Source organism: Oreochromis niloticus, linkage group LG6, assembly GCF_001858045.2.
Source record: "Oreochromis niloticus isolate F11D_XX linkage group LG6, O_niloticus_UMD_NMBU, whole genome shotgun sequence".
Taxonomy (NCBI): domain Eukaryota; kingdom Metazoa; phylum Chordata; class Actinopteri; order Cichliformes; family Cichlidae; genus Oreochromis; species Oreochromis niloticus.
Window position 1 is genome coordinate 31,610,154 of NC_031971.2, and position 27,327 is coordinate 31,637,480.

The 27,327-nt window shown below is 38.2% G+C and overlaps 2 protein-coding genes across 4 annotated transcripts; both read right to left on the reverse strand.

Annotated features, from left to right (window-relative positions):
• Positions 1-439: 439 nt before the first annotated feature.
• On the reverse strand, positions 440-12,321 carry LOC102076988 (polymeric immunoglobulin receptor). 3 transcript variants are annotated; one of them, XM_025907968.1, is made up of 9 exons: positions 11,260-12,321; positions 10,695-10,852; positions 10,163-10,489; positions 9,585-9,905; positions 9,205-9,498; positions 6,685-6,726; positions 6,296-6,385; positions 6,124-6,200; positions 440-2,683 (listed from the first exon to the last, which is right to left on the reverse strand). In XM_025907968.1, exons 2-8 carry the CDS (start codon positions 10,729-10,731, stop codon positions 6,160-6,162), a joined length of 1,152 nt encoding a protein of 383 aa, XP_025763753.1. In that variant the 5' UTR covers positions 10,732-10,852; positions 11,260-12,321; the 3' UTR covers positions 440-2,683; positions 6,124-6,159. The 3 variants fall into 3 exon arrangements, with proteins under 3 accessions (XP_025763753.1, XP_005466040.1, XP_025763752.1); XM_005465983.4 differs by lacking the exon at positions 440-2,683 and adding an exon at positions 4,590-4,850; XM_025907967.1 differs by lacking the exon at positions 440-2,683 and having other exon boundaries at positions 5,656-6,200; positions 11,260-12,320.
• A 4,084-nt stretch (positions 12,322-16,405) lies between these two features.
• On the reverse strand, positions 16,406-22,605 carry LOC112841766 (polymeric immunoglobulin receptor). Its single transcript, XM_025907966.1, has 8 exons — positions 22,495-22,605; positions 21,484-21,806; positions 21,078-21,398; positions 20,656-20,955; positions 20,140-20,259; positions 19,724-19,825; positions 19,555-19,631; positions 16,406-17,044 (listed from the first exon to the last, which is right to left on the reverse strand). Exons 2-8 carry the CDS (start codon positions 21,635-21,637, stop codon positions 16,883-16,885), a joined length of 1,236 nt encoding a protein of 411 aa, XP_025763751.1. The 5' UTR covers positions 21,638-21,806; positions 22,495-22,605; the 3' UTR covers positions 16,406-16,882.
• Between the last annotated feature and the right edge of the window lie 4,722 nt (positions 22,606-27,327).

Here is a 27,327-nt window from a genome sequence, read left to right on the forward strand (position 1 = left end):
TGGACCATTAACACAGATGAGGTAGGGCATTCTTAGTTGGGCTTCTGAAATAGCTGACACATGCCATCTAGTGGTTAAAGAAGATTTCACAAGCTTTCCATAATAGCATAGCATTACATGGCATAGAATAGAATAGAATAGAATAGCATAGAATAGAATAGAATAGAATAGAATAGCCCTTTATTGTCATCAATGAAATTGTGTGTGTGCCACACCAACTGTGTCGGAATAAAATATAAATAGTAGACAGCAGGAATCCCTTTTTTAAGAGAAAGCTATTGAACAAACTACTACTCTATTGCTAAGTAAAAGACAGAGAAAAAATTAACCAAAGATAAAGTATGGAGAAAAAAGCAGGAGCAACCGAAACAGGCTGGTTGACATATGCATGCTGCACAAAGAAGCTGGAGGTGTAGTACCTAATTTACCTGAAGCGCCAACCAGAGGGCAGGAGGTCAAACAGGTGGTATGCAGGTTGCAAGGGGTCACCTGTGATGGTCCTGGTTTTCCTGAGACAGGAGGAGCTGGTGATGGCCTCCAGGAGTGGCAGAGGGCAGCCATCCCTGGAGCCCACCTGTTCTCAGTTATGGCCTTTGCGTACCAAACACCCAGGCAGTAGGAGAGTACACTCTGGGGTGCTCTCCTACTGATTGATGCCAGTTGGTGATCAAGTCTTTGATCCACGAACAGTTTGCAGGGGGAAACTGAGGATGGTCTAGTTTGACGGAAAGGATGTCTGGCATTATGGTGTTAAATGCCAAGCTGTAGTCGATGAAGAGCTTCCTCATGTAGCCCTTTCTGTTCTCTTAAACTCCTCTGTGAGTTTAAGGCTGCTGTTGGGGGTTGGGGGGCTCTGGCCTTTGTAGTTGGTGAGGGCTTGGATGCCTCTCCACACCTGGCGGGGGTTGTTATCAGTGAGGAAGCCCTTTATCTTTCACCTGTAGGCTCTTCACTGCTTTTGTTACCTGCTGAAGTTCAGGGTCTGGCTGTTGGGCTGGGGTTGGCATTCACTTTGGTTTAACATCACTCAGTTCTTGGGTAGCTTAGCTGTAGCATGCATTAGCATGTTTGCAAAGCACTGAAGTTGTGTCAGCAGCATAATGCAGCTGTTTCTGTTCTGAACACAGTTTGCACTTTAAAGTAATGTACATATCCACACTGCAGACTGCAACACTATTTTCCTCTTCAGGCACACAAACTGAAATCAGCTGATCATAGCACAATTGCAACTTGAACCGCTAAGTTGTTCCACTCGATTCTCATCCCTACACATTATATTACTAATATATGAACATCTGTTGACGCACAGCTGTTGTTTTGCAATCTAATAATTCAACCTAATGGGTAGTTTTGATAGTTTTATGTTCCATTTTGACTGTTTCATTTTCCTTTTTGAAAGGTTTATGATTTGTAGTGTGTAAAAAGCAGATTTGTTGACAGGTCCGCCTGGTGATTATTATGAATTATTGCTCTTTTGAGCCACAATTCATGATAAGAAAATTGACACCTGAAAAAGTTGTAGAAATGCCTAATTAGTTAGATTTATGGTTAATTTTAGCATTGTACGCCATTTTTAATAAAAACTCGCTCTCTCTTTCTCTCTTCTCTGTCAGTCTTTTTTCAGCTTTTTTTCTTTTTGTTTTCTTTTTGTTTTCTATTCTCTCTTTTCTTCTTTTTTTCTCTCTGGCACTTTGTCTTCCACGTGTACATATGCTTAAGGCTCTATGCCCCAGGGTCCCTTTGCTTTGTGTTGTTTTGCTGTTCTGTTGTTTATCTGTTGTTATTTTTCAGAGGATGTTTTGTCATTTTGTTTTGTTTTTTCTATGTTATTTTTCTCACAACAGTTGTCCTTTTCTGTAATTCATCCACCATTTCTTCCAATTGGATAACATTAAGGTTTAGAGTTAAAGAGTGTGAAAAAATTGCCTCTAGTCTATGTGACTAAATCTAAGGAATACTTAAACACCTTCAGCCGGAGGCAGTTTGCAACAAACCAACAGCTATCACATGCTAAACCCACTGCTACTGCTACTGCTACTACACTGATATTGATCCAAGACTGAAGAAATGATTCGCATCCAACAAGACAGCTTCTCCTTATAGTGAAGCCTTGCAGGGCCATTAGACAGGAATCGGTGTCCAGGTTACATAAAATGCTAATGTGCACTGCAGAGTTTAGAACCCAAATGCAGACACATAGAAATCTAATGCAAGTGAGCCTTCATTTTGGGTGGTAAAAAACCCTCCATAAACAGAAGAGTAAACAGGATCTAAAACTGTCTGGAAACACAGAGAGGACATTAATAACACTGGGAAAACAAAGACAAAGGACGAGCAGGTCAAGGTCACTAGGGAAAGTGGACACAAGAAGATAACAGTAATTTTAGACGGTGAACCAGGAGGGGAAGTAAACTAAACATGAGGCATTACAAATAAGAAACTATCAAATTATACACTATTTAACAATAACCATAACTAAATGGGCAAATACAAGCACATACAAGATACAGCCTCACATACAAATTTACGTTGACACTTCTTGAACCTGAGGGCCTACATCTGTAAACTGAGGGTCTCCATCTGTCTAACATGTGTGTTGTTTGAAGTTAGGGCTGCCATCACACCCAGAGTCAGAGATTCACACACCTCTCACTCTGTCTCACACATCGGTTTTCTTGCAAAACTGAAAAACAAATTCACAGTTTTAATGAAGCTATTAACTTTACTGTATAAACGTGAAATCTTACATGCTGTTCAGAGTAATCCCATATGGAAAAGATATATATAAATCTTATAAAGTTTGCATCTGTCTTGTGTGAAACTTGTATGAAAAGCATACAAGAGTGAAAACAGATATAAGATCCCTTGAAAAATTATATAAATGAAACTTGTATGTTTTGGATATTTACTAAAACAATATATATGAAAGTAATGAGAAAGTGGCAGTAAATCATATAAGCCTTTTATGATTCACTATATGAAGTAGGCCACATCTTATGGAAGTCTTTTATAAGTTTTTTCTATTTCTTTTCCATATGGGATGCCACAGGTCAACAGCAGCATGGTCGCTCTCCTATTCAGTTATTAAACATGTTTACAGAGAGACATTCTTTGTTGTGATGCAACTCTCATGATTCCTATTAATAATCCCAATGATCTTTGCACATTACCAAAATGCAATAAATATATACATACACACACACACACACACACACACACATATATATATATATATACATATATATACAGTGGCTTGCAAAAGTATTCGTTGTATTGTGGAGTATTGTGGACTTTCCAGATGACAGAAATGTGTGTGTGTGTGTGCGCGCAGTCTCCTGGAGAAGCGGGGTAAAGGTAGCTGCGGTAGTGTGTCAGAGAGGAGGATGCTGAAATGGTGTTGTTGCTCCCAATATTCTCTTAGACAACCTCTGAGGCCGTCACAGAGCAGCTGTATTTGTACTGACATTAGATTACACACAGGTGCACTCCATTTAGTCATTAGCACTCATCAGGCAATGTCTATGGGCAACTGACTGCACTCAGACCAAAGGGGGCTGAATAATTACACACACCCCACTTTTCAATTATTTATTTGTAAAAAATGTTTGGAATCATGTATGATTTCCGTTCCACTTCTCACGTGTACACCACTTTGTATTGGTCTTTCACGCGGAATTCCAATAGAATTGATTCATGTTTGTGACTGTAATGTGACAAAATGTGGAAAAGTTCAAGGGGGCCGAATACTTTTGCAAGCCACTGTATATATGCTGCATATTACTGTTGTAAACATGATGTTATTCACATTTTTTTTTTTTTAATTTACAAAGTAAATTGCCCCATAATAGAGGAAAAAAATGAACCCTTGATTTGGGAGCATTCAGGATACTAAAATTTCCCCCATTTACAAGCTGTTGTATTATTCAAAGATATGCGTGTCTGTGTATTCAAAGAATAACATGAATATGATGATAATTGTAGTTTAATGCATCAAGTTCTGTTTCTTCCTAATTCATGAAATACAGTGGACATTTGAAGACATTACATAGAACAGTGTGTGTAACATAAGCAACAACACAAATAACCTTATGAGAGAAGGTCAACAGAGACCAACAACTCGTTTTGCTTCTCTAGTACATTTTAGTCCCTATTCTGTGCTTAATGTTAAACAATGTATATGTCATTTTCTTCTGATCACACTCCAGCCAACTGAACCAACATATTTATTTATTCATTTTACTCACTTTCAATGTACAATTGAATTTTACTACGCTTTTATTTACCTGGTACCAATTTCAGCTTTATTTCAGTGTAGATAGTTTTCAAAGCTCTGGTCACCCCACACCAGTATTTCCGAGCATCAGTAGAATGAAGATCGGGGATGGGAGTTGTGAAGATTCGCACTGTTACGTTATGATGAATTGCGTATTTGTTTTTCACTAGATTTGCTGTCATAATAAGATCATAATCACTGCCACAGTCATTCTTACACAGGTACGTCTCTTAAGGTACTTCTCAAAATCCTTATCAAATTTATTGTAAAACTACTAATTTAGTATTTCACACACTTAGGAAGCAGAGTCCATGAAATATTTGATTAGAACTTTTTTAATCCAAAAGGAAATTGGTGTGCCTTTTATATAGTCAGTGCAATTAAAAATAAAGTCACAGGATTTATTTACACCAACTAAGCTGTCACAGTGCAAATAGGCAGAAAGTGGCACAGTGAATAAAATGAATGCATGAGGTGAGACGGTGCGATGGACTGTCCCCGAAGCTGAGGAGTTTTTTTCAGCATCCTCCTCTCTGACACACTACCTCAGCTACCTTTACCCCGCTTCTCCAGGAGACTGAACACACACGTACACACACACACACATACATATTTCTGTCATCTGGAAAGTCCACAATGGTTAGCCAGGAAAATCAAACCTACTATTTTAAACAACTTACTCTCTAAATAGCAATTTACGTTCTATCTCTAAAATGGGGGTTATTATTATTAATTTTATAAAGTTAGCTTTTAAAATTAACATACATGAAGAGAATCTGATAACTGTTCATGAGTAACAGGATTCTTTTCCAATACACTTATTTAAATAATCCACCACAATAACTGTATTCACACACAATAGCAGGGACATTGAAAGTTAAGGAAGGAAGTTTAATTTCCTGGCTCCTCTGAAGGATGTCCGTCTGCAACGGGCTGGAGGTGGTTTGAAAAACTGACTAGTTAAACATTTTTGTGGACATGTGTTTTATTTTCTTTCTTTTTTCTTTGAATGCATCAGTAAAATATAATACTAAGCTAAACAAAAATAATTGTACTGTTAAACTTAAAATTAATTCCATGCACTTTTTTTTGCTTTGCTTATTAATTCTCTTTACACTCATGTTAATAATTTATATTCTGATTTTTCTACAATTTTATAAAAACAGCAGATTTTGTTATGAACATCAAGCAAAAAAACAAAACAGTCTTCTGCTGAAATTTCGTATACGGTAGATTTATTTATTTTTTGTGGTAAAGTTTTGTGGCAAAGTTTACAGAATCTAACACACAAAGACTCAAATTATCAAAACAGCAGCACATAAATTATGTATCCATGGTTCTCTAGTGTAAATGCAGGCTGCTGGCCGATAGCCTCCCCTATGTGTCACAATAAAAGACTGCACTATGATATACACATTCATCAACAATTAATGACAGAAACCCACATAGAAGTGAAAAAAGGCCAGGGGAGCACTTCTCTTGTATATAAGTTATTTTCTTGAATCCATAATTCAAGAAAATGACTAAGTTTCCATTTGCAATTTTCTTGACCTTTGTGACTTTCAGCTGTTTGCCCACTGTGACAGAACGAGACTGAACCCATGCTATAGTGTGGACTTCATCTACATTCATACATCACTTTGCTATTTTCTCAGCATCAAAAATAAAAATGTATGCACAATGACTCCAAATGGGAGACTTCATGAAATTCCAGTTGTGCTACATTACAAATAAACTTTACATATTAAACCCAAGTAAAAACAAAAATCAGTCATTTATTTTATGCCCTATATTTATAATTAAATGTATTAAAGAAACAGAACTCTATTAAGGTTTTAAACTTCTCTTACTCCACTTTTTGCTGCCCCCATCGCTTCCTCTGAGCTCTATAGCTTATTTCGGGCATTTCTGCCTGTGGCTTCATCACCTAAAAACAGAGCATTAGATTTGGTTACACTTTTTTGCATGCTTTTGCATATTTGAATGTAAGGATCTCTGTGTGTATATGAATGTAAATGATACCTTTAACTGTGGAACATCTGTACTTATAAACAATAAACAGGGCACACATCAGTAGGAGCACAGGGGTTATAATGTAAACCACATAGAGTGCTGAAAAAAATTAAAACAGAAGAATGTAAAAGCATTTTCCAAAGCTTTCAATTTTCACAGGCATAACAGCAGAACTGTGGGCTTAGTTTACATGATGTTTCATGATCTTTTTATAAAAAGTTAACGTGTATTTTAACTTAACTGTTGCACTGATGCACACATCCATACCCTGTCCATACCAAGCATGTAATCAAAACCACATGTTATAGTGTGGAAATGTACTTTTTTTGCTATTACTGTTGTCATAGCATTTAGCAGCTAACTAACAGGCACATATACTGTATCTTTAATAGCTTTACCTGGGTTATTTGCTTCCAGAGTTCCCAGAGTGTGCTGCAGAACTGTAGGAGAAAGCAACTTTATTTCAACAATGACATTAAAACAAATTGCCCACAGCAAGTCACACATCTGTGGGATTGCTCTGCTCTATGTTTCAGCCTATGATGTTGATGCTAACATGGCACGACTGAAGGGGTATTTTAAATCCAACAAGATTCCCAAACTGTTGTTTCAGTCAACTAAATCTAACTAAAAATTAAAATATAGGAAGAAGGCACAACCACTGTCTAGATTGGCACTACTATTGCAACACAACCAGCAATACCATCTTTGGTTCTTTGCTATACTTCTAGATGCTGAGAGCAAAGGTTTTATTCTAGATTTCATGGTGCCAAAAAGTCCTTCACAGTTGTTTTCCTGATACTGTAGCAAAGAGAAGTGCAGAGTACACGGTGATATGACCCTCAAAGTTGACACAGTTTTTTCCATTGAATTATTGAAAACTGTTAAAACAGCCAAGGTGCTTGTTTCCTTTGTATAGTCCAAAGACATTTAATTGGTGGAGTTTTAACTACACTAAAAAAAAGAACATGTTGGAGTTCATATCTGTTATTAATCTCTGTCTCTCTTCCACAGCATGTCTTTCATCCTGTTTTCCTTCTTTCACCCCAACCGGTCGCAGCAGATGGCCCCGCCCCTCCCTGAGCATGGTTCTGCCGGAGGTTTCTTCCTGTTAAAAGGGAGTTTTTCCTTCCCACTGTCGCCAAAGTGCTTGCTCATAGGGGGTCATATGATTGTTGGGTTTTTCTCTGTATTTATTATTGTGCTATCTACTGTACAATATAAAGCGCCTTGAGGCAACTTTTGTTGTGATTTGGCGCTATATAAATAAAATTGAATTGAATTGAATTTACTTAATTCAATAGTGAACATTGGTTGCACACGATTGTTTTGCTTTGGCAGAAACTTAAACAACTGAGTTAAATCAACACAACTTGTTCATATTCAATAAACGTGCATTTTGTGTTAATAAAACATGATTGACGCATGTTTAGATGAAGTAAGTTGAGCTCTTGGAATTTTTTAATCCTTCACAATTTTGTCACTTTATTCCAACAGTATTCAATAACTTTTACCCCATTCATTAATTTTTACTTGGTCACTTAAATACTACATATTACATAATGTTCAACAAAGTCTAGAGTCTGGTCAACATAAAAATTGGATGGATTTATAACTTCCATCCTCCTATCTTTATCCAGATTGCAGGGGGGCTGGGCTATAACTCGGAAGTGATAGGGTAAGAGGCAGGGTACACTCTGGACATCTCGCCAGTCTATCACATGGAGACAAACAATCATTTGCACTCTCATTCACGCTTATTGGTAATTTAGAATCACCAATTAACCTAACTGCATGACTTTTAACTGTGGGAGGAAACCTGAGTACCAGAAGGAAGCCACTGCACACTAGCCAGATTGTGGATTTGAACCCAGGACCTTCTTGCTGTGAGGAAACAGCACTAACCACCACGCCACCAAGTTGTCCAGGCTTAAGAAAAGTAGGAAGGCTATCATTACAAGGTTTGATGCAGAATTTTCTGTACATTTTTGTCCTTGACAGGTTAAACCACAATAAATAGTGTATATATTTTTTTCCCAGTGTATATATATTTAAAATTCCACAGTTTTATTCCTCATTACATCAATAGTCAAATATTCAAACAAAAAAATTGCTCAAAAATAGATTCTGTGCAGAGATTGTGACATTCAGAGTGTTTATGGAGTTTAAAGATGCTTTTCTGCCCAAAGAATGTAATGTAGCTGTTGCTTGTTCTCAAGAGGTTATGAGAGTTTATAAATGATGAAGAAATAAGGCTATTAAAAGGCAAAAAAGTGCACTGATGGCCTTTTCATTTTATAAAGACATGACTGACTAGCAAAAAGGACTTAAAATTTTGAACATATGGAATAGGAATTGACTGCTAAAGAGCAAACAGTATAAGTGTTAATAGTTAATTCAGCAAAACTAATTTTCTGTAATTGTAAACAAATATGGTTTAAAACGGCACTTATGTTGCTGCCATAGTGTACCTAGGGTTTAGAACAGCAACCTTAATCAGTACATCACAGAGTCTGTGGCGTCACTCCTTTGAAAGTGACCATTCACATAAGGATCCCTCATACTTTGGCCTCCACTCTTCAAACTGTATAAAGTGAGCTGATTGGAGAAGGCAGAATTCAGCTTCAAAAGCAGAGTTACCTGCAACTGCGTGAATCTGCTGCAAAACAGATGACTTCTTGCATGCGTGGTTGCTGAGTTCTAAGCATTGATTTTAAATTTACATGCAAAGAATTTAATTTCAAGAGTGGCAGTGAATACCTGTGCCAACAATTATTATTTGAGTGATTTACCAGCAGCGGTAAGTGAGGCTCTCAGTAGTTGTATATTTGTGGTTTGACAACTGAACTGATCTCAAGTAAGAACATAGCATACAAATCTATTTATTACATTATCCTGTATAAAAGTGTTCAATTCACCTGACAGCTCCATCTTGGTGTAGTTTCCAACTTTCCACTGTGAATCTGACCCACACCAGTATGTCCCAGCATCAGCTGCTTCCAGCTCTGCAATGATCACCCAGAAAGAGCTGGAAGAAACATTATCATGGACAGTGAACCTGCTTTGATTGGTCATGTCCATGCAGCTGTTGTGCTGGTCTCCCTTACAGAGGAACTTCCTGTTATCCCGGTGTTGTGAAGGATAAGGACACTGCAATGTTAGTGGATGTCCCACAGTACCATTTATTTTAGTTGATTTGACACAGCAGAACTCTGTATGAATGAAAGAAAAAATGTATTTCAGAATCATCAAATATTCAACTGATGTAATGAAATACACAGTAGCTTTGACCGCTCACCTTCAACTTTAAGCTCAACAGCAGAGAAAACATCCAGGTCAAAGTTTCTTTGGACACCACAGAGGTATGACCCTGAATCCTCTTGGCTCAAACTGGTGATGTTCACTGTAAATTTTTTCAACATTTTATCATCATCAAGTCTGAATCGTCCATTTTCCTTGTTGTCAGAGGTGATTAGTGCCTGCTGAAGACATATGGAGGGCTGTTTTCCTCTGCAGATGTACTTCAGGCTGTTCTGGTACTGAGACTCATATGGACAACTAATGGATACTGAATATCCCTGATAATTCAGAATTTTGGTCACAGTGTCACAGCAGCGGTCTGTCAGTAGGGATAAAAGCATCAGAAGACATGTTACACCCATTAAACCGCTGTATATAAAGTTTAAGGATTTCATATTCAACTCATTGAGGAAATTTACACTAAACTTGTGACTGTTTTCCATCATTTGATGCTTATATAGTGGTTTAAATTAAAAGCAGAGGAACAGATAATCCTGAACAAACAGAAACTATCTGTGAATTCCTCATTTTTAACTGTAACTCGCTTTCAGTGTGCAACAGAAAGTCTTTGTTTACCTTTTACTAATTTCAGCTTGACTTCAGTGTAGATATCTTTCAAAAATTTTTTCACAGCACACCAGTATTTCCCCGCATCCATAGAACGAAGATCAGAGATGGTCGTTGTAAAGATTCGTGCTGTTTTGTCATCATGGATCATGTATTTATATGTCACTGGGTTTGTTGTTGTAATAAGAACATCAGCCCTGCCACAACTGTTCTTACAGAGGTACTTCTCATATGATTCATAACCCGGATCGTAAGGGCAGGAAATGTTAACCTCTCTTCTCAGATATCCAGTGACATTGAGCACCCCTACTGCACTGGTCACACATCTCAGAGAAACTAGAAAGATAATGTGAAAACAAAATAATTTTAATTTTGTCATGTCAGCTGTCATGCTAGCAATGCTATTGTTGTATAAAGACATTACCAAGAACAATACCGGGAGTGTCATACAGCTCCTCAATACTACAAAAGTAAAATGTACCATTCAAATGACATCTGTTATCTTTATCTGTTTACTTATTTACTCATTTAAAGGACTTACTGCAGAGGATGAAAAGCAGGTTTTGAAGGCTCCACATCTTTTCTTTGGCTTGTCCAAAAAGAACCTTGACAGGAAATATTTTCAGCTTTAAAAATATTATGCACACAATAGGAGTCCCTTCTTGCCACAGGATTTTCAAAGCAGGGGTGGAGTTTGACCTTTAACACAGAGGAGATAGAGCATTCTTACTTGGGCTTTCCCTAAAAGTAATTAGTACTCATTTTAGAAACAGCTGACATATATCCTCTTGTGATAGAAGAAGTATTCAAAAGTTTTACATGAACATCACTGTTAAAAAAAGTGAAACAGCTACAGTTACATGAACATACTTATGTATATCTGGGAAACATTTGTGTTTGAAGATTATTGTGCTGTGTTCTCAGTTCATTAATTTCTTGGTTTGTTAATATTCAGAAAACAATCTTAAAAGTGACCATTGCACCTGTCTCCCTGTCATTCACACATGTTCTCTCTTGCTTCTTCTTACTTTAATTTGTCTCATTTTCAGTGCATTTAATTTTTAAAGAAAGCTTCTTATCTGTAAAACAAACAAAAAAAAACATACCTTGTATTCCAGTGCTTTGTAAATTCAGGTCGACTTGCAGCCTAGGTTGTACTCGTTCCACATGCACTTGTGGACACTCTTATGTTTGAGCATGAAATTTGTCATAGAAAAAGTGTGGTTTCAGCTATTTTTATATATTGCACAGAAGTCCAATAACAGCCGCCTCTCACAAAGGGCAACTCCAGATTGGAACAGAGTCCAGCCCTTTCCTAGAGACTGGTTCAAGAGCTCAAGCTGTGTGTTAAAGTGAACTATATCTAGCCAGGATCTCTCAGCCTCAGCCAGTAGATGTGGTGCCTTTCTCACCAGACAGGTGATGTTCCATGTCACAATTACCAGCCTCTATAGCCGGGGAATGGACCACCATGACCTTCGCCCTTAACTCCCACCCAGCGGTCTATAAGGCTACGTCCACACGTACAAGGGTATTTTTGAAAACAGAGATTTTCCGTTTTTGTTTTTTCAAAAAAAAAAAATCCCGTCCACACGTGCAGTTTTGAAAAAATATCTCCGTCCACATGTAAACGCCACAAACGAAGTCAAACGCTGTCAAGAAAATGCCAAATCCTAATCATGTAGAAATGTTGGCCAATCAGAAGACTAGAAGCCTGGGAGGGAGAGCGTAAACAGGGTTTTGTGCCTGCACAAAACCTTAAGTACTTCTGAAAAGTTTGTGTTTTTCATCATTTCAAATGTTAATTACTAAAAGCAGTATTTTGGCTGGTGTAGACTCACAACTTAGGAATGTACAAAATGCATACAGCATACATAAATTTCATTTAAAAAAATTCATTTATTCAAAACCGCTGACGTTGGCGTCGGGATTTGGGTTGTGAGAGCGCCTGTGTTGAATGTAGAAGCCACGTCCGAGGTTCACTCTGACGCCTCTGTATATGTAAGCTTTGTTGAGGTTCTGCTGCTTAACCTCACCGATCCTTTCGATATCACAGCTGGAGAAGAAGAGTCAGATGAGGCTGAAGTATCCTTTCATCAAAGCTTTATTACCAATGCGCATTGGGAGATCACACTACGCGCAGCCACAGCAAGCACCAAGTGGATCTGAGGAGCACTTCCTGAGTCTGTTCATTATGATGGCTCTGGGCGCTCCCTTAAGGGGACTGCCTCTATAGTTATCTAGTAGTCACACAAGCATATTGCAACATTGAAATTACATGCTTAGTCACGGGGACTACACGTGCGCTCACCCTCGTGTTCACTGTGGTCAGCAAAACAAGTCATAAAAAGACTACATGTTGTTTCCTTAGCAAGCACATTCAAGGACTCACTCCCTAACCTTCACATAGAAGGGTGCGCTCCCCAACGTTCCTTTGTGGTTTTCTGTTTTTCTATTCTGGCTCATTAGCTCCTCACCATGTAGTGACATATTCTTTAAAAAACTAGGGAAAAAAATCCATCCATCCATTTTTTTATCCAATTCAGGGTCTGGAGCTTATCCTAGATGTCATAGGCCAAAAGCCAGGGTAAACCCTAGCATGTATTTGGACTGTGGGAAGAATCCAGAGAGAACCCATGGATGGAGAGAGCATTCAAACTCCACACAGAAAGTAACTTTTGGTAACTTTTCTCACTTTTTTTGACAATTCATCAGCTGTTTCTTCCATTTGGATACCAAAGCAGACCTCTTCAGCACATTTTGCTATGTAGCACAACTAGTACAAGACATCTGTACTTAAGCTACATTTTTTACTCTGTGATTAGTAGGTAGGTGTGACTATGAGCTGCAACCTTGCAGTTTTTGGATGTGGTATACTGAGCAAACTTGTAAATGTTGGCTGATAACTTGTCAGTGTGAAGGACTGAATGCTACAACAATTTTGTCAACATTTCCACAAATTCAGAGATTACTTCTTCACACACAAATAGATTTAAGCAGTCTCCCCAGTGATATATGCTAATACTCAAGAGGAGAGGGTATTTGAAGTGATAAAACAGCACCAGCAGAGTGGACACTGTGACACATTAACAAGTGACACTGAAAGTGTAACTTTTGAAAACAAGTTTAATTTTCTTCAGAGGAGCTGGAAAAAATAAAGTTCATGATTTTAGTCAAGCAGCAACAAATTCTCTACAAATCAGAAAAGGTTGGATTAGTTTGAGTAACTAATCAGGTCAAGAGTTTTGTGGATTTTTCTGTTCCTTTTTATTTTTATTTTTTATTTTTACTTTACATATCTCGGGAATATAGTGCTATGCTCTTGTTTACTAAGGCAAAAGGCTAATTTATGTCAACTAATGATATGAAATAATAATAAATGTAAAATAATAATAAAAATATAAATATGTTATTATAAATTTAAGCTAAATACAGCATTACCATGAATATAATTCAGTTAATAAAAGCACTGCACCTGGTAATTTTCAGTTGCAAGAAACAGAAAAAAAATGACATGAAAATTGTAATTAGTAAACATAACTTTTCAACATTTCACTGCTCGATTTCTGTCCAAATATCTGGAACTGAAGGACTCTGACAATGTGGCAATTTACATTAAAATAGGGCAAAAATAAACAAAAGACTTAAAAACGACTGTGCTATAAAACTTATTACTCAATTGGCTTTTCTCAAACTGTAAAAGAACCCACCCACCACTTTTATCACTTTAATAAATAAAAAATGTTGTATTGTTCGATACATATGCGTACCGAACCGAAAGCACTGTATCGAACGGCTCAATATTGATATGAGTATCGTTGCACCCCTATTACTTTTAGTACCATTGATATTCAGTTAGACTCTATTTCTCCAATTGATCTTTCTGAGATAACTTCAATAATTAATTCCTCCAAACCATTAACGTGTCTTTTAGACCCCATTCCTACAAAACTGCTCAAAGAAGTCCTGCCAGATCTAGATCTTGCTGCGCTCAGTGGATCTGCACTCGACAGTGCAGCCTAGGCAGAGTAGTCGAACGCAGATCCACTGAGCGCTCAACACAGACAGCATCGTCAGAAGAAAAGTTGATAAAATAAATAAAAAAATGTTGTATTGTTCGATACATATGCGTACCGAACCGAAAGCACTGTATCGAACGGCTCAATATTGATATGAGTATCGTTGCACCCCTATTACTTTTAGTACCATTGATATTCAGTTAGACTCTATTTCTCCAATTGATCTTTCTGAGATAACTTCAATAATTAATTCCTCCAAACCATCAACGTGTCTTTTAGACCGCATTCCTACAAAACTGCTCAAAGAAGTCCTGCCATTAATTAATGCTTCAATCTTAAATATGATCAACCTATCTCTAATAATCGGCTATGTACCACAGGCCTTCAAGGTGGCTGTAGTTAAACCTTTACTTAAAAAGCCATCTCTAGACCCAGCTGTCTTAGCTAATTATAGGCCAATCTCCAACCTTCCTTTCATATCAAAAATCCTTGAAAGAGTAGTTGTCAAACAGCTAACAGATCATCTGCAGAGGAATGGCTTATTTGAAGAGTTTCAGTCAGGTTTCAGAGCTCATCACAGCACAGAAACAGCTTTAGTGAAGGTTACAAATGATCTTCTTATGGCCTCTGACAGTGGACTCATCTCTGTGCTTGTCCTGCTAGACCTCAGTGCAGCGTTCGATACTGTTGACCATAATATCCTATTAGAGCGATTAGAACATGCTGTAGGTATTACAGGTACTGCACTGCAGTGGTTTGTATCATATCTATCTAATAGACTCCAATTTGTTCATGTAAATGGAGAGTCCTCTTCACACACTAAGGTCAATTATGGTGTTCCACAGGGTTCACTGCTAGGACCAATTCTGTTTACATTATACATGCTTCCCTTAGGCAGTATCATTAGAAGACATAGTATACATTTCCACTGCTATGCAGATGACACGCAGCTCTATCTATCCATGAAGCCAGGTAACACGCACCATTTAGTTAAACTGCAGGAATGTCTTAAAGACATAAAGACCTGGATGGCCGCTAACTTTCTGCTTCTTAATTCAGATAAAACTGAGGTTATTTTACTCGGCCCTGAAAATCTTAGAAATATGGTATCTAAGCAGATTCTTACTCTGGATGGCATTACCTTGGCCTCCAGTAACACTGTGAGGAACCTTGGAGTCATTTTTGACCAAGACATGTCCTTCAATGCACATATTAAACAAATATGTAAGACTGCTTTCTTCCATTTGCACAACATCTCTAAAATTAGAAATATCCTGTCTCAGAGTGACGCTGAAAAACTAGTTCATGCATTTATTACTTCCAGGCTGGACTACTGTAATTCATTATTATCAGGATGTCCTAAAAACTCCCTGAAAAGCCTTCAGTTAATCCAAAATGCTGCAGCAAGAGTACTGACAGGGACTAGAAAGAGAGAGCATATTTCTCCTGTTTTGGCTTCCCTTCATTGGCTTCCTGTTAAATCCAGAATTGAATTCAAAATCCTGCTCCTCACATACAAGGTCTTAAATAATCAGGCCCCATCTTATCTTAATGACCTTGTAGTGCCATGTCACCCTATTAGAGCACTTCGCTCTCGCACTGCAGGCCTACTTGTTGTTCCTAGAGTATTTAAAAGTAGAATTGGAGGGAGAGCCTTCAGTTTTCAGGCCCCTCTTCTGTGGAACCAGCTTCCAGTTTGGATTCGGGAGACAGACACTATCTCTACTTTCAAGATTAGGCTTAAAACTTTCCTTTTTGCTAAAGCATATAGTTAGGGCTGGACCAGGTGACCCTGAATCCTCCCTTAGTTATGCTGCAACAGATGTAGGCTGCCGGGGATTCCCATGATGCATTGAGTTTTTCCTTTCCAGTCACCTTTCTCACTCACTATGTGTTAATAGACCTCTCTGCATTGAATCATATCTGTTATTAATCTCTGGCTCTCTTCCACATGTCTTTATCCTGTTTTCGTTCTTTCACCCCAACCAGTCGCAGCAGATGGCCGCCCCTCCCTGAGCCTGGTTCTGCCGGAGGTTTCTTCCTGTTAAGGGAGTTTTTCCTTCCCACTGTTGCCAAAGTTCTTGCTCATAGGGGGTCATATGATTGTTCGGTTTTTCTCTGTATCTATTATTATAGGGTATACTGTACAATATAAAGTGCCTTGAGGCAACTTTTGTTGTGATTTGGCGCTATATAAATAAAATTGAATTGAATTGAAGTAAATGGTCCAACATTGGAATTCATTTTGCTTTGCTTATTTATTTACTTTGCACTAGTGTTAGTCATTTGCATTTGAGTTCAATTTCAGAAAAAGAGTGCAGATTTCTGTTACAACTAAGCAATAAAAGTTAAAGCTAATAGAAAAAGAGTAAGAAGTGATGATAAAACAGTAAACACAACAAAGTTTCACAGAGAAAATAAGACAGCTGGATCACTGTATATTAAGATTTGTTGTGTAACTGTTAATGATCAATCAGGTAGATTAATCTCTATACAGGTAAGACCCACAGTTTGACCTCAAATTAAAACTCTGTTTATTTTATGTGAAGGTTCATCCAGGTCATCGCAGTCTAAGAAGCTGGAAAGAAAAGCATCTGGAAGTTTCTTGAACATGTTTTATCTCTCATCCGAGAAGCTTCTTTAGTTCTAAGAGCAATTGGTGGAATTCTCTAAAGCCCAGACGTGTTTCTTTCCAAACTCCTTAGACTGTTTATTTTCTATTGGCTTTGTGGAAATTTTCATTACAGTAGATGTCTTCAGATGTTGTGAAGTTTTCATAGTCTTGTTCTTCATCTTCATATTGGGCACAGGCACTCTGTTGTTTGGAGGTCTGCTTCTTCGAGTACATCACAACTTCTTGGTTTCCATAAATCTATTCAGACACCAATTAACACACACAATGTTAGTTATGTATTTTGGAATCTATTATGAAGCAAAGATTTTAAAAAGTATTTTTCCTGCATTCAAACTAAAATTGCCTTTTTAATGCAAGTTTCCACCAATGAGTATAACAGTGGCTATGCGCTCATGATTACACACACACAGGCACGCTTATATATCTCAACTTACATTTACTCAAGTGCCTTGAGGTGTGACTACTTTTGTGATTTTGTTTTATAATAAACTGAATTGAAATGAGTAAAAATAAGTTGCATGGTCCCAGACATTTTTTATTGTTGAGGAGTAGCAGGAATGCTCTGAGCAGCACTTCATTTCCGTCATTTCCACATGGACTTGTGATCTCATTCTTTCAGTCACTACCCGGTGTTGCCCCAGGGATGTTTCTGAGGTTCTTGTTTAAAAATCACAACCCCAAAATAAACTGATCATTTCTCTGCAAATACAAACTCTGTAAACAATCATGGTATCAAAAGAAAACTAAAAAAATATACAGAAGTTTTTCCAGGCCTGGTCTTTTGTAGTATATAACCCCCTAAAATATGCAGATATTGTGATTAATGATATAATGTAGATTAAAAACTGAAGGAACCCACAAATCAATATATGGACATTAGCTGGGCAAAGATTGCTCTGCTTCACCTCAGCAATATCAGAGTTACAGAGGTTTTATTAGGGACATAGCAAGATTTTGTCGGTTGGCAGAATTTGGCCTAATCTGTGAAAGTTGAAATTTCTTCAGTATTGAATAGCAGAAATAAGGCTTTGTCAGAGGTCATTTTTGGAAAAAAATAATTAATAATCCGCAACCGACAGTATTGTACACAACAGTAGATTGGTGTGTAAAAAGCAAGCAAAAAGGCAGAAAATAGAGACTTTTGATGGAAAACGGTTCTCAAAGTACACAGAGAGCTCTGCAGCAAATGCGATTCTATCGTGGTTGAAGCAACATACCAATTTAAAAAAATTACAAGTCTGGGCCTTTTTAAACAAAACATAAATTATAAATGACTCGAGACTTTTGCACTGTATTGTATGAAACGCAAGAATCAATTTGTTTTTTGCATAATCCCATATGTTCATGGTGAGACATGGTATAGATATGACCAGAGATGGGCAGTAACGCGTTACTCGTTACTGTAATCTGATTACTTTTTTCAAGTAACGAGTAAAGTAAGGGATTACTATTGCAAAAAAGGTAATTAGATTACCGTTACTTTCCCGTAGGAACGCTGCGTTACTGCGTTACTAAAACCGTGATTTTTTTTGCGAGAATGTCTCATGACAGTGACGTAAGCGAGTGCAACGTTCGTGACAACAGCTGTGTGCAGATCAACAATGGATAATATATCAAGTGTGGGAGAGAGTATGAGCATGCAGCGTTTAAAGCGTGGAAGTACTGAACTTACTTTGAGTTTGATTCCATAAAAAGTGACAAAAACATTAGTGTCCGTTGTGCGTGGGAAGAAAACTTCTTTTTACAGGGAAAAAAAACCCTAAACAAGCATCACGTGCGCAACGACGTAATGGGACATTCACAGAGAAACTCGTAGATTCTTCCAACACGTTCTCACTCCCAAAGCGTAACATTTTACGCTAGGTGACAAATCGTCAACATATTACATTTTCGAGCACCCAACGCGTTCCTACGTGACGACATCGGAAAACTGCGGACACATGAGAACCGTTTGGACTCAATCTACACATCTTCGCTTTTTCCCAATCGCTTGGGAAAACACTATTTCACGTCATTAAAGTGCTGGTTAAGGTTAGGAATAAGGTTATGGTTAGGCATAAGGTTATGGTTAAGGTTACAAATAAGGTTATGGTTAGGCTTAGGAATAAGGTTAGGGTTTAGGGCTGCAATACAGGGCTGGAACCCGCCGCGTACCATAACAACGTGGAAGGTCACCTTTCGCATTCCTCAGGAACGCCGCGGGACATGACAAAATGTCGGGATGTTACGCCTCGGGAGTGAGAACGGGCTCCCTCCGCCTACCCCACTCCTGCTTTACAGGTGAAAATAGAGCAACGGGACCGCTAGTCTTTGATTTTATATATTTTCTGCCGTGTTTTACTTGCATCTATTTGAAAGACTGAGTGTAAACACAAAAAATATTTAATTTTATAGTTTATTTACCTTATGAACGGTGCATATAATTAAATTTTTGCTTGATGCATAAAGTTAAAAGATTAAAACTAATAAAACAAGTTTTAAAAGAGACTTTTCCATTTGATTACATTTTGTATGATGGATTATGCAGAAAAAGTAGAATTGGGCTGAAAGATCTATCGCTTTATCACCTATTCAGGTTGTAAATCATGTTTTTAAAAAGTAACTAAGTAACTAAGTAATTAATTACTTTTGAAAATAAGTAATCAGTAAAGTAACGGGATTACTTTTTTGGGGAAGTAATCAGTAATTAGTTACTGATTACTTGACCAACACTGGATATGACACACTTTGTACTTTAGTTTTCTTACATTATTTTCCATTGCACCCATCACTTCCTCTAAACCTTCTGCCTTGAGTGCATTTCTGTCCACGGTGGCTTCACCTTCTGAAAACACACAGCATAAAACATGGTTATGCTCTTTTTGCATGCACATTTGAGTGGATGGCTTTCTGCATGTGCATGAATGTAAAATATACCTTTTACTTTGTGATGTTTCCACTTGTAAACTACAACCACAAGGATGCCTATCAACAGCAGCAGCACAGGGGGGACGGCGAAAAGAACATAAAGTGCCGCATCTAAAAAGCAGAAACCAAAACAGAATGTACTAAAAATAAAAACTTCCTTTTTATGCATTTAAAGACACATAGCAGAACTGTGGGTTTCGATTACATTTGTATTAATAGTTACAGCTGTTGACTACTGGTGCACACACTCATAGCTGTTTTTGCACTTAGGATCATGTTGGTGTGATGTACATTCCCCAGGGGACTTACTGAAACTGTAGCCATGAAAAAGTAAAAGTAACCAAAGCTTATGGAGTGACAACATACTTGATCTCACAACATTAAATCCCAGGGGTACTGAAAAACCAGTATTGTATATACTGTACCTTTAACAGGTTGACTAGGAGTTTGTGTTTGAGTTTTTCCAAGATTTTCTACTGTAGGAGGTACAGTTTTTCCAGGAGTTTTTACTGTAGAAGGTACAGTGCTGGTATGCTGCAGAAAGACTGTTGGAGAAAAAAACCCTCTTAGTTCTCTTAGAAACTTTATTTTAACACAAGAATCATATTTTAGTAGAAAGACTAGTGCAGAGGGTCCTGACTGATACCCCAAGAATCTTAAACTATTCACACAACTGAAATTAGATTATTAATTAATTATTTATTTATTAATTTATGTAGCAAACCATCCAGTAAAAAAGGATAAAAAAAATGGCCTCTAGTTCTGTTTGGCATATATTCTGTGCTTTGTGTGAAACACTATGGAGTTGTCATAATTCTATCACACTACAAACAACTGAATCACCAGCCGCAGTGTATGCTTTAAAAGTTAAAAAAGAAAGAAAGAAAGATGTAACTCATAGCTCTGTCCATTTTTCCTTCATTTAAATGTGTTCATCTCACCGACTGACAGCTGAATCTTAACATAGTTTCCAACTCTCCACCGTGAGTCTGACCCACACCAGTAGGTCCCAGCATCTGCTTCTTCTAGCTTTGTGATCATCACTGAGAAAGAGCTGGAATAAATATCATCTCGTAGTGCGAATCTGCTTTCACTCATCACCATGTCTCTGCAGCTGTTGCGGTGGTCTCCCTTACAGAGGAACTTCTTGTTATCCCGATGTTGTTGAGGATAAGGGCATTGCAAAGTTAGTGGATGTCCCACAGTACCTGTTATTTCAGTTGACCTGACACAGCACCACTCTGTCAGATTGAAAGAGAAAAACTATTAAAGACCCATAAAATATTCAACTTTTTTAAAGAGTCTTTTAGAAGAAGCTGTTTTCTTTTGATTGGTGTAATGAGATATTACTATGACCTCTCACCTTTGACTCTTAGCTCAACAGCAGAGAAAACATCGTGGTCAGAGTTTGTTTGAACACCACAAAGGTAATACCCTGAATCACTTTGGGTCAAGCCGCTAATGATTACTGTGAATATTCTTGACATTTTTACATCATCAAGTCTGACTCGTCCATTTTCTCTGTTGTTAGAGGTGATCAGTGCCTGCTGCAGACATGTGGAGGGACGGTTTCCTCTGCAGATGTACTTCAGGCTGTTCTGGTACTGACTTTCGTAAGGACACTTGATGGACTCGGAGTATCCCTCATAACTTTCAATATTGGTCACAGTATCACAGCAGTGGTCTGTCAAAAAGATAATTTTATTAGTTTTACAGAACACAGTGTTTTCTGTCAGCTGATATAATGAGATGTTACTATGAACGCTCACCTTTAACTTTCAGCTCAAAAGCACAGAAAAGATGCAGGTCAGAGTTTCTTTGGATGCCACAAAGGTAACGCCCTGAATCACTTTGGGTCAAACGGCTAATCTTTGTTGTGAATTTTGTTGACATATTTTTCATCATTAAGTCTGAATCGCCCATTTTTGTTTGTTGTCAGAGGTGATTAGTGCCTGCTGCAGACATATGGAGGGCCGTGTTCCTCTGCAGATGTACTTCAGGTTGTTCTGGTAACTTGACTCATACAGACAACTGAAGGACACTGAATATCCTGCATAACTTTCAATTTTTGTCACACTGTTACAGCAGCTGTCTGTCAAAAAGATAAATAGCATCACAAGACATGCTACAACCATAGAATAGCGGTATGATGTTTTATTTATTTAGCTTGCTGCTACAAGATTGTAATGATCTTAATAAAATCTTAACAAACTGAAACATTTATAATGACTAAAACTGAGGTGCATCAGTAGGTCATATTTTAGCAGTAAAGTAATGTTTTATCAGTCACGTTTTTATCTGTTGTTACCTTGTAACCTCTACAGTAACAAATGAGTTATATACACAAATTTCCCTTGAATTCAACATATAATTAATTTTTGGTACGTCTTCATTTTCCTTTAATAGTATCATCATCATCATCATCATCATCACCTTTATTTATAAAGCACTTTAAAAGAACCACAGCTGACACAAAGTGCTGTACATTGGAACGGTAAAATAAAATCACATGAGATATAAATAAAAACCAAATAAAAGAAGAGTAAAATCGTTAATTAAATAACTACTTCATTAAAAGAGAAACTAAGTCTCACTGAGGTTAAAAGCCAAGGAATAAAAGTGGGTTTTAAGACGTGATTTAAAAGTGGACAGTGAAGGGGCCTCTCTAACATGCAAGGGCAAATTATTCCATAATTTAGGATTCTATAGCGGAAATAGCAGGTAAAAGCAGTAGATTTAACTCTCTTTTTTAAATTCAGTTTGTCCATGTGTTTATTTACCTTGTACTAATTTCAGCTTAACTTCAGTGTAGATATCTGGTAGATACCAATCTCTGTTCACTCCACACCAGTATTTCCCAGCATCCGTGGAATGAAGATCAGAGATGGTCGTTGTGAAGATTCGTGCCGTTTTGTCATCATCGATCCTGTATTTGTTTTTCACTGGGTTTGATGTTGTAATAAGAACATCATTGTTGCTGCCACAGTCGTTCTTACACAGATACTTTTGATGAGATTGATAACCTGGACCGTAAGAGCAGGAAATTTTAACCTTACTCCCCAGATATCCAGTCACATGGATCACCCCCACTGCACTGGTCACACATATCAGAGCAACTGTAAAGAAAAGACATATATTTATTTAATATTTATTTATTTTGTCATCTCAGCATTCATATTAGCAATGTTATAGCTATATAATTAAAATACCAAAATGAACAGAAGGTGTGGCATTCTGCTCTGCACTGCAAAAAATATTTACACATTTAATCTAGAATTACATTTAATCTTCATCTTTTTACTTATGTACTTATTTAAACAACTTACTGCAGATGGTTAATAGGAGATTCTGAAGGCTCCACATCTTTGCTGTGCTTCGTAGAAGAAGAAACCTGACAGGAAATAAAGTCAAAATGTGACACCCACGGTTTGAAATATCCACATCTTGGCAATTATTAAGCTTTTTACTTCTGCATTTATATAAACACACACACACACACACACACAAGGTGACATGAGACACCGGAAACCACAAAGAATAACCAAGCAACAAGACAGCAGCAGGGTAGGCCTAACAGATGCTCCTTATAAGGAACCTCTGACTAGAAAGCTAGGGAAAGGATGAATAACTAAACAGAGAAAAACATGTTCTTAGAGTGGCTGAATCTGGCCTGTGTACAAGTGTGTCTACCAACCAGAATGTGGAAATCAAGGGATGCTACTGATGAGGCATGCGTTGTTCGAGACTGTTCGCCTGGTTCGAAAGTGTTACTGGAAGCCGGGGAATCAGAGGGCTAGGACCTCTGCCCTGGACTTCCACCCGATCCACACTGCACCAGACCCTAAACCCCTCCTGTGGGCAGAGGGTGAATCCATGGAGCTTTCTTTGGGCTAAGCTTGGCCAGGTTCAATGGGTTAAGGCCCAGACACCAGACACTTGCCCTTGACCCTGTAGACCCAGCCTGGCAGGGTGGGAACCTGGTGACCCTATCCCACGCAGGATGAACTGGACCTTTGATTTTTATTTTTGTTATTTTTGTTATAGGGGTTGTCAGAATTTATCTGACAACCCCTGTGACAACCCCTATGTCTGTTTGCCTTGGGAGGGCCTACCTTGGCCAAATTGCTCAAGACAACACATCCCTTGTAATCACTGGAAAACACAATCCCCTCTCATGTGATAAGGTGGTGACTCACAGAGGTGGCCTGAGGGTTTCATCTTTGCTTTGTGTAGATGATGTCGGTCTGTTGGATTCATCAGGTTTTGACCTCCTTGTACTGGAGCAGCGTGAAGCAGGGATGAGAATCAGCACCTCCGAGACAGAGATTATAGATTTTTGCTGGAAAAGGGTGGAGTGCTCATTTCGAGTCAGGGACGAGTTACTGGCCCAAGTGGAGGAGGAGCGTGAGATAAAAAGAGGAGGGCCGACATTGTACAGATCTGTTGTGGTGAACAGATAGTTGAATGTAAAAGCAAAGCTGGCAAATTATGTACAATTTATGTTCAATCTACTTTGTATCCTCGCCTATGATCATGAGTTCTGGGTGGCAACCAAAAGAATTATGTTTTGGACACAGGCAATCGAGATTAGTTTTCTTTAAAGGGTGGTTGGTCTTTCCTTTAGAGAAAGAGTGAGTAGTTTGATCATTTGAGAGGGATTTGGAGAAGAGCCACTGCTCCTCCATGTCTTATTAGATGAGATAGTTGGGGCATCTGGTTAGGATGCTAAAGTGTTTTGGGTTTGTCCTACAGGATGGAGGCCCCAGAGCACAGCCAGGATTCACTGGAGACATTATATCTTGGCTGGCTGGGAATGACTCTGTCTTCCTCCAAATGATCTGGATGCCTTTAACCTGTATTATAATAGTTGTTTCCTTGCTATCCTAGCTGCAGGATTTCAGTTAATGAGACACACACAAGATAAACATGATATGTATCTTTAGGATCATTCTTCAGATTGTGTGTAACAGTATAGGACTTTAAGGCCGTACTCACACTATGTCCTGCTACCTCATTCCACGCCTGAGCATAAAAGTCCCCACTTCCCTGCTGACCTGCACTCACACTGCGCTTAGCAATCTGTCTGAATTATTTCAGAAATGATGCACTATTACATGCATTATCATGCTAGTAACATGGTGTAAATTTGCATTTCCATATAAACCTCAATAACTTAACAAACAGACAAAATACAAGATAAAAAAAAGCTACAAAATGCAGCAGAATATGAAAAAGAGTCATTATGATGGACGGATGGAGGTTTCTAGAGGAAGCTATCTAGGTCAAGCACAAATGCATAATGTGTTGCTTTTAGCAGCAACACATTTTGCTCTCATGACTCTTATTTGGGGTACATCTTATGTGGTAAATGTGAATGCTAGGCAGTTTCATTATCATTTATCAAATGTCAGATCACAGAATACAGATATGGTGCTAGTATAGCTTTAAATGGGTTGTTGCATTAATCATATTTTAATGCTGTGCAAAGGGAAAAACCTGCACTGACATTTGCATGTTGTCTATAGTTGTTGGCATGTATCATATCACTAACATTCATGTCCCCCTATTCGACCCTGTCTGTACTCTCCCCATCACCTCTCCTGTGGACTGTCCATTGGTTTGCATGGTTGATTGCAGGTTTTTAAATTTATCTACCAACACTACTTCTGGTCCTTGCAGCTTCACTGTTACAATTCTCTCACTCTTGTTTTCACACAGATTCCGTCTTGCTTTAACTGTTTTTCATTTATGTTTTTTCCAGAACATGCCTTGACTCTTATAGACTCTCTTCCGCTGGCTCCCAGCTTTCATTACAGATCACACAGTCATCTGCAAACATCTTAGTCCACAGATATTCCTGCCTGGCCTCCTCTGTCATCCTGTCCATCACCACTGCAAACAACACCCTGCAACTCCTGATTTCCTCTTGCAGTACCACAGTTTCTGTGTTGACACCCTAGTACCTAGGGCCCCTTAATGAATACAGATGCCGCACCTGTGGGCGGTCTATCCTTTAAGCTCAGGTTTTTTTCTGTATGTTTCTGTATACTATGCCGGCCACTTGGTTATGGCGTTCCATGCATGCCCTGCCAGCTAGCATCTTGCACCCTGCTGTTATGTGCTGGATTGTCTCAGGGGCATCTTTACACAGCCTGCACCTGGGGCCTTGCCTAGTGTGATAGACCCCAGCCTCTATGGAGCTTGTGCTCAGCAAGGGCGTAGATTTGGTTTTGGCATTGGTGGGGACGGATGATTCAACCACCGAACCCTGCCCTGTTTCTTTTTTTTTCCTTTTTGTCTTTGCTTCTTGATAAAAAAAGGAGAAATATACTTGCCTACATATGCTATTCTACATGCCTTTAAACCATTTAAAATTACAATTCATAGTTTTATATGTGAATTATATAATGTTAAATTACTATTAAACAAATGACTGATTTTAGACTTTAGTTTACTTCAGCCATATTCCATATAAATCAGGTATCATACAAAAATAAAAAAAGCTTCAAATACAGTCATGACAATAAAAGAATATGACTTTAAGGACTTAACAACATTACTTCAGTTATAGTCAGTGTTGGGTAAGTTACTTTAAATTAGTAACTTAGTTACATTACTAGTTACTTCTCTAAAAAAGTAACTCAGTTACTTCAAGTTACTCGTTACTTTCAAAGTAACTAGTTACTAGGGAAAGTAACTTTGGTTTTACTCAGAATTCTCTTGTTAATGTGTTGCTTCCGTAACTGGATACCCAGCAAGATTGCCAGTCTTCTAGCTTGCTTACTTGCCACAAGTGCACTGTGCCACCTACCAATAGAAAGGAAAAAATAATGTGCACATTTCCACGAGAGAAATCCCACGCCTGGACCGTCGTTGACCGCCGCCATGATTCTAGCCTGCTTTTTACATCCAACACAAAAACTGCAGTCGTGGTGCTTTTGATTGTACTCAGAACTTGGAAATTCTGCCTTCTGAATAGGAAGATGTAGGTAACACCAGACTGCAGATGAGCTGCATCCAGGGCTGGACTGGGACAAAAAAATCGTCCCGGGCATTTTGACTAGAGACCGGCCCACCATTATAGGAAAAATCATAAAGCCTTTGAATGAAAATAAACACTGTTGTGACAGTGATGTACACTGTTCTGATGGTATATATATATCAATCTATCAATTGTTTGTTGTAAGACTCAGATAATTATTTTTTTAAAAGCGAGACATTTTAAATGAGAATAATAAAGAAAAGTATTTCCTTGTGCCCCCCTTTCCCTGTTAATGCCCTACCTGCCCCCCTGGCAACACTTTGCTAGACCCGCCCCTGCACAGTTACCAGCTGTCAGCTACATAGAAAAGGATCCTGGTGTTATTTGTCTCTCAGAAACAGTTCATAACTTCCCTTCAACTCATTCATGTCACCTAAAAGGTAAACCTGTTTCTCCATCACCTGTTCAGCTCTGATGATTCAGTAAGGACATCTCCTGGTTTCATCTGCATGTTTCCCTCTCACCAGATAACCAAACCGATATCATGACCAGCAGCTTTACAGCTGTGGCTCCAGCAAACATCAGCTGATACTAGAAATTAATATTAAATAAATTCTAACAACAGCTGATC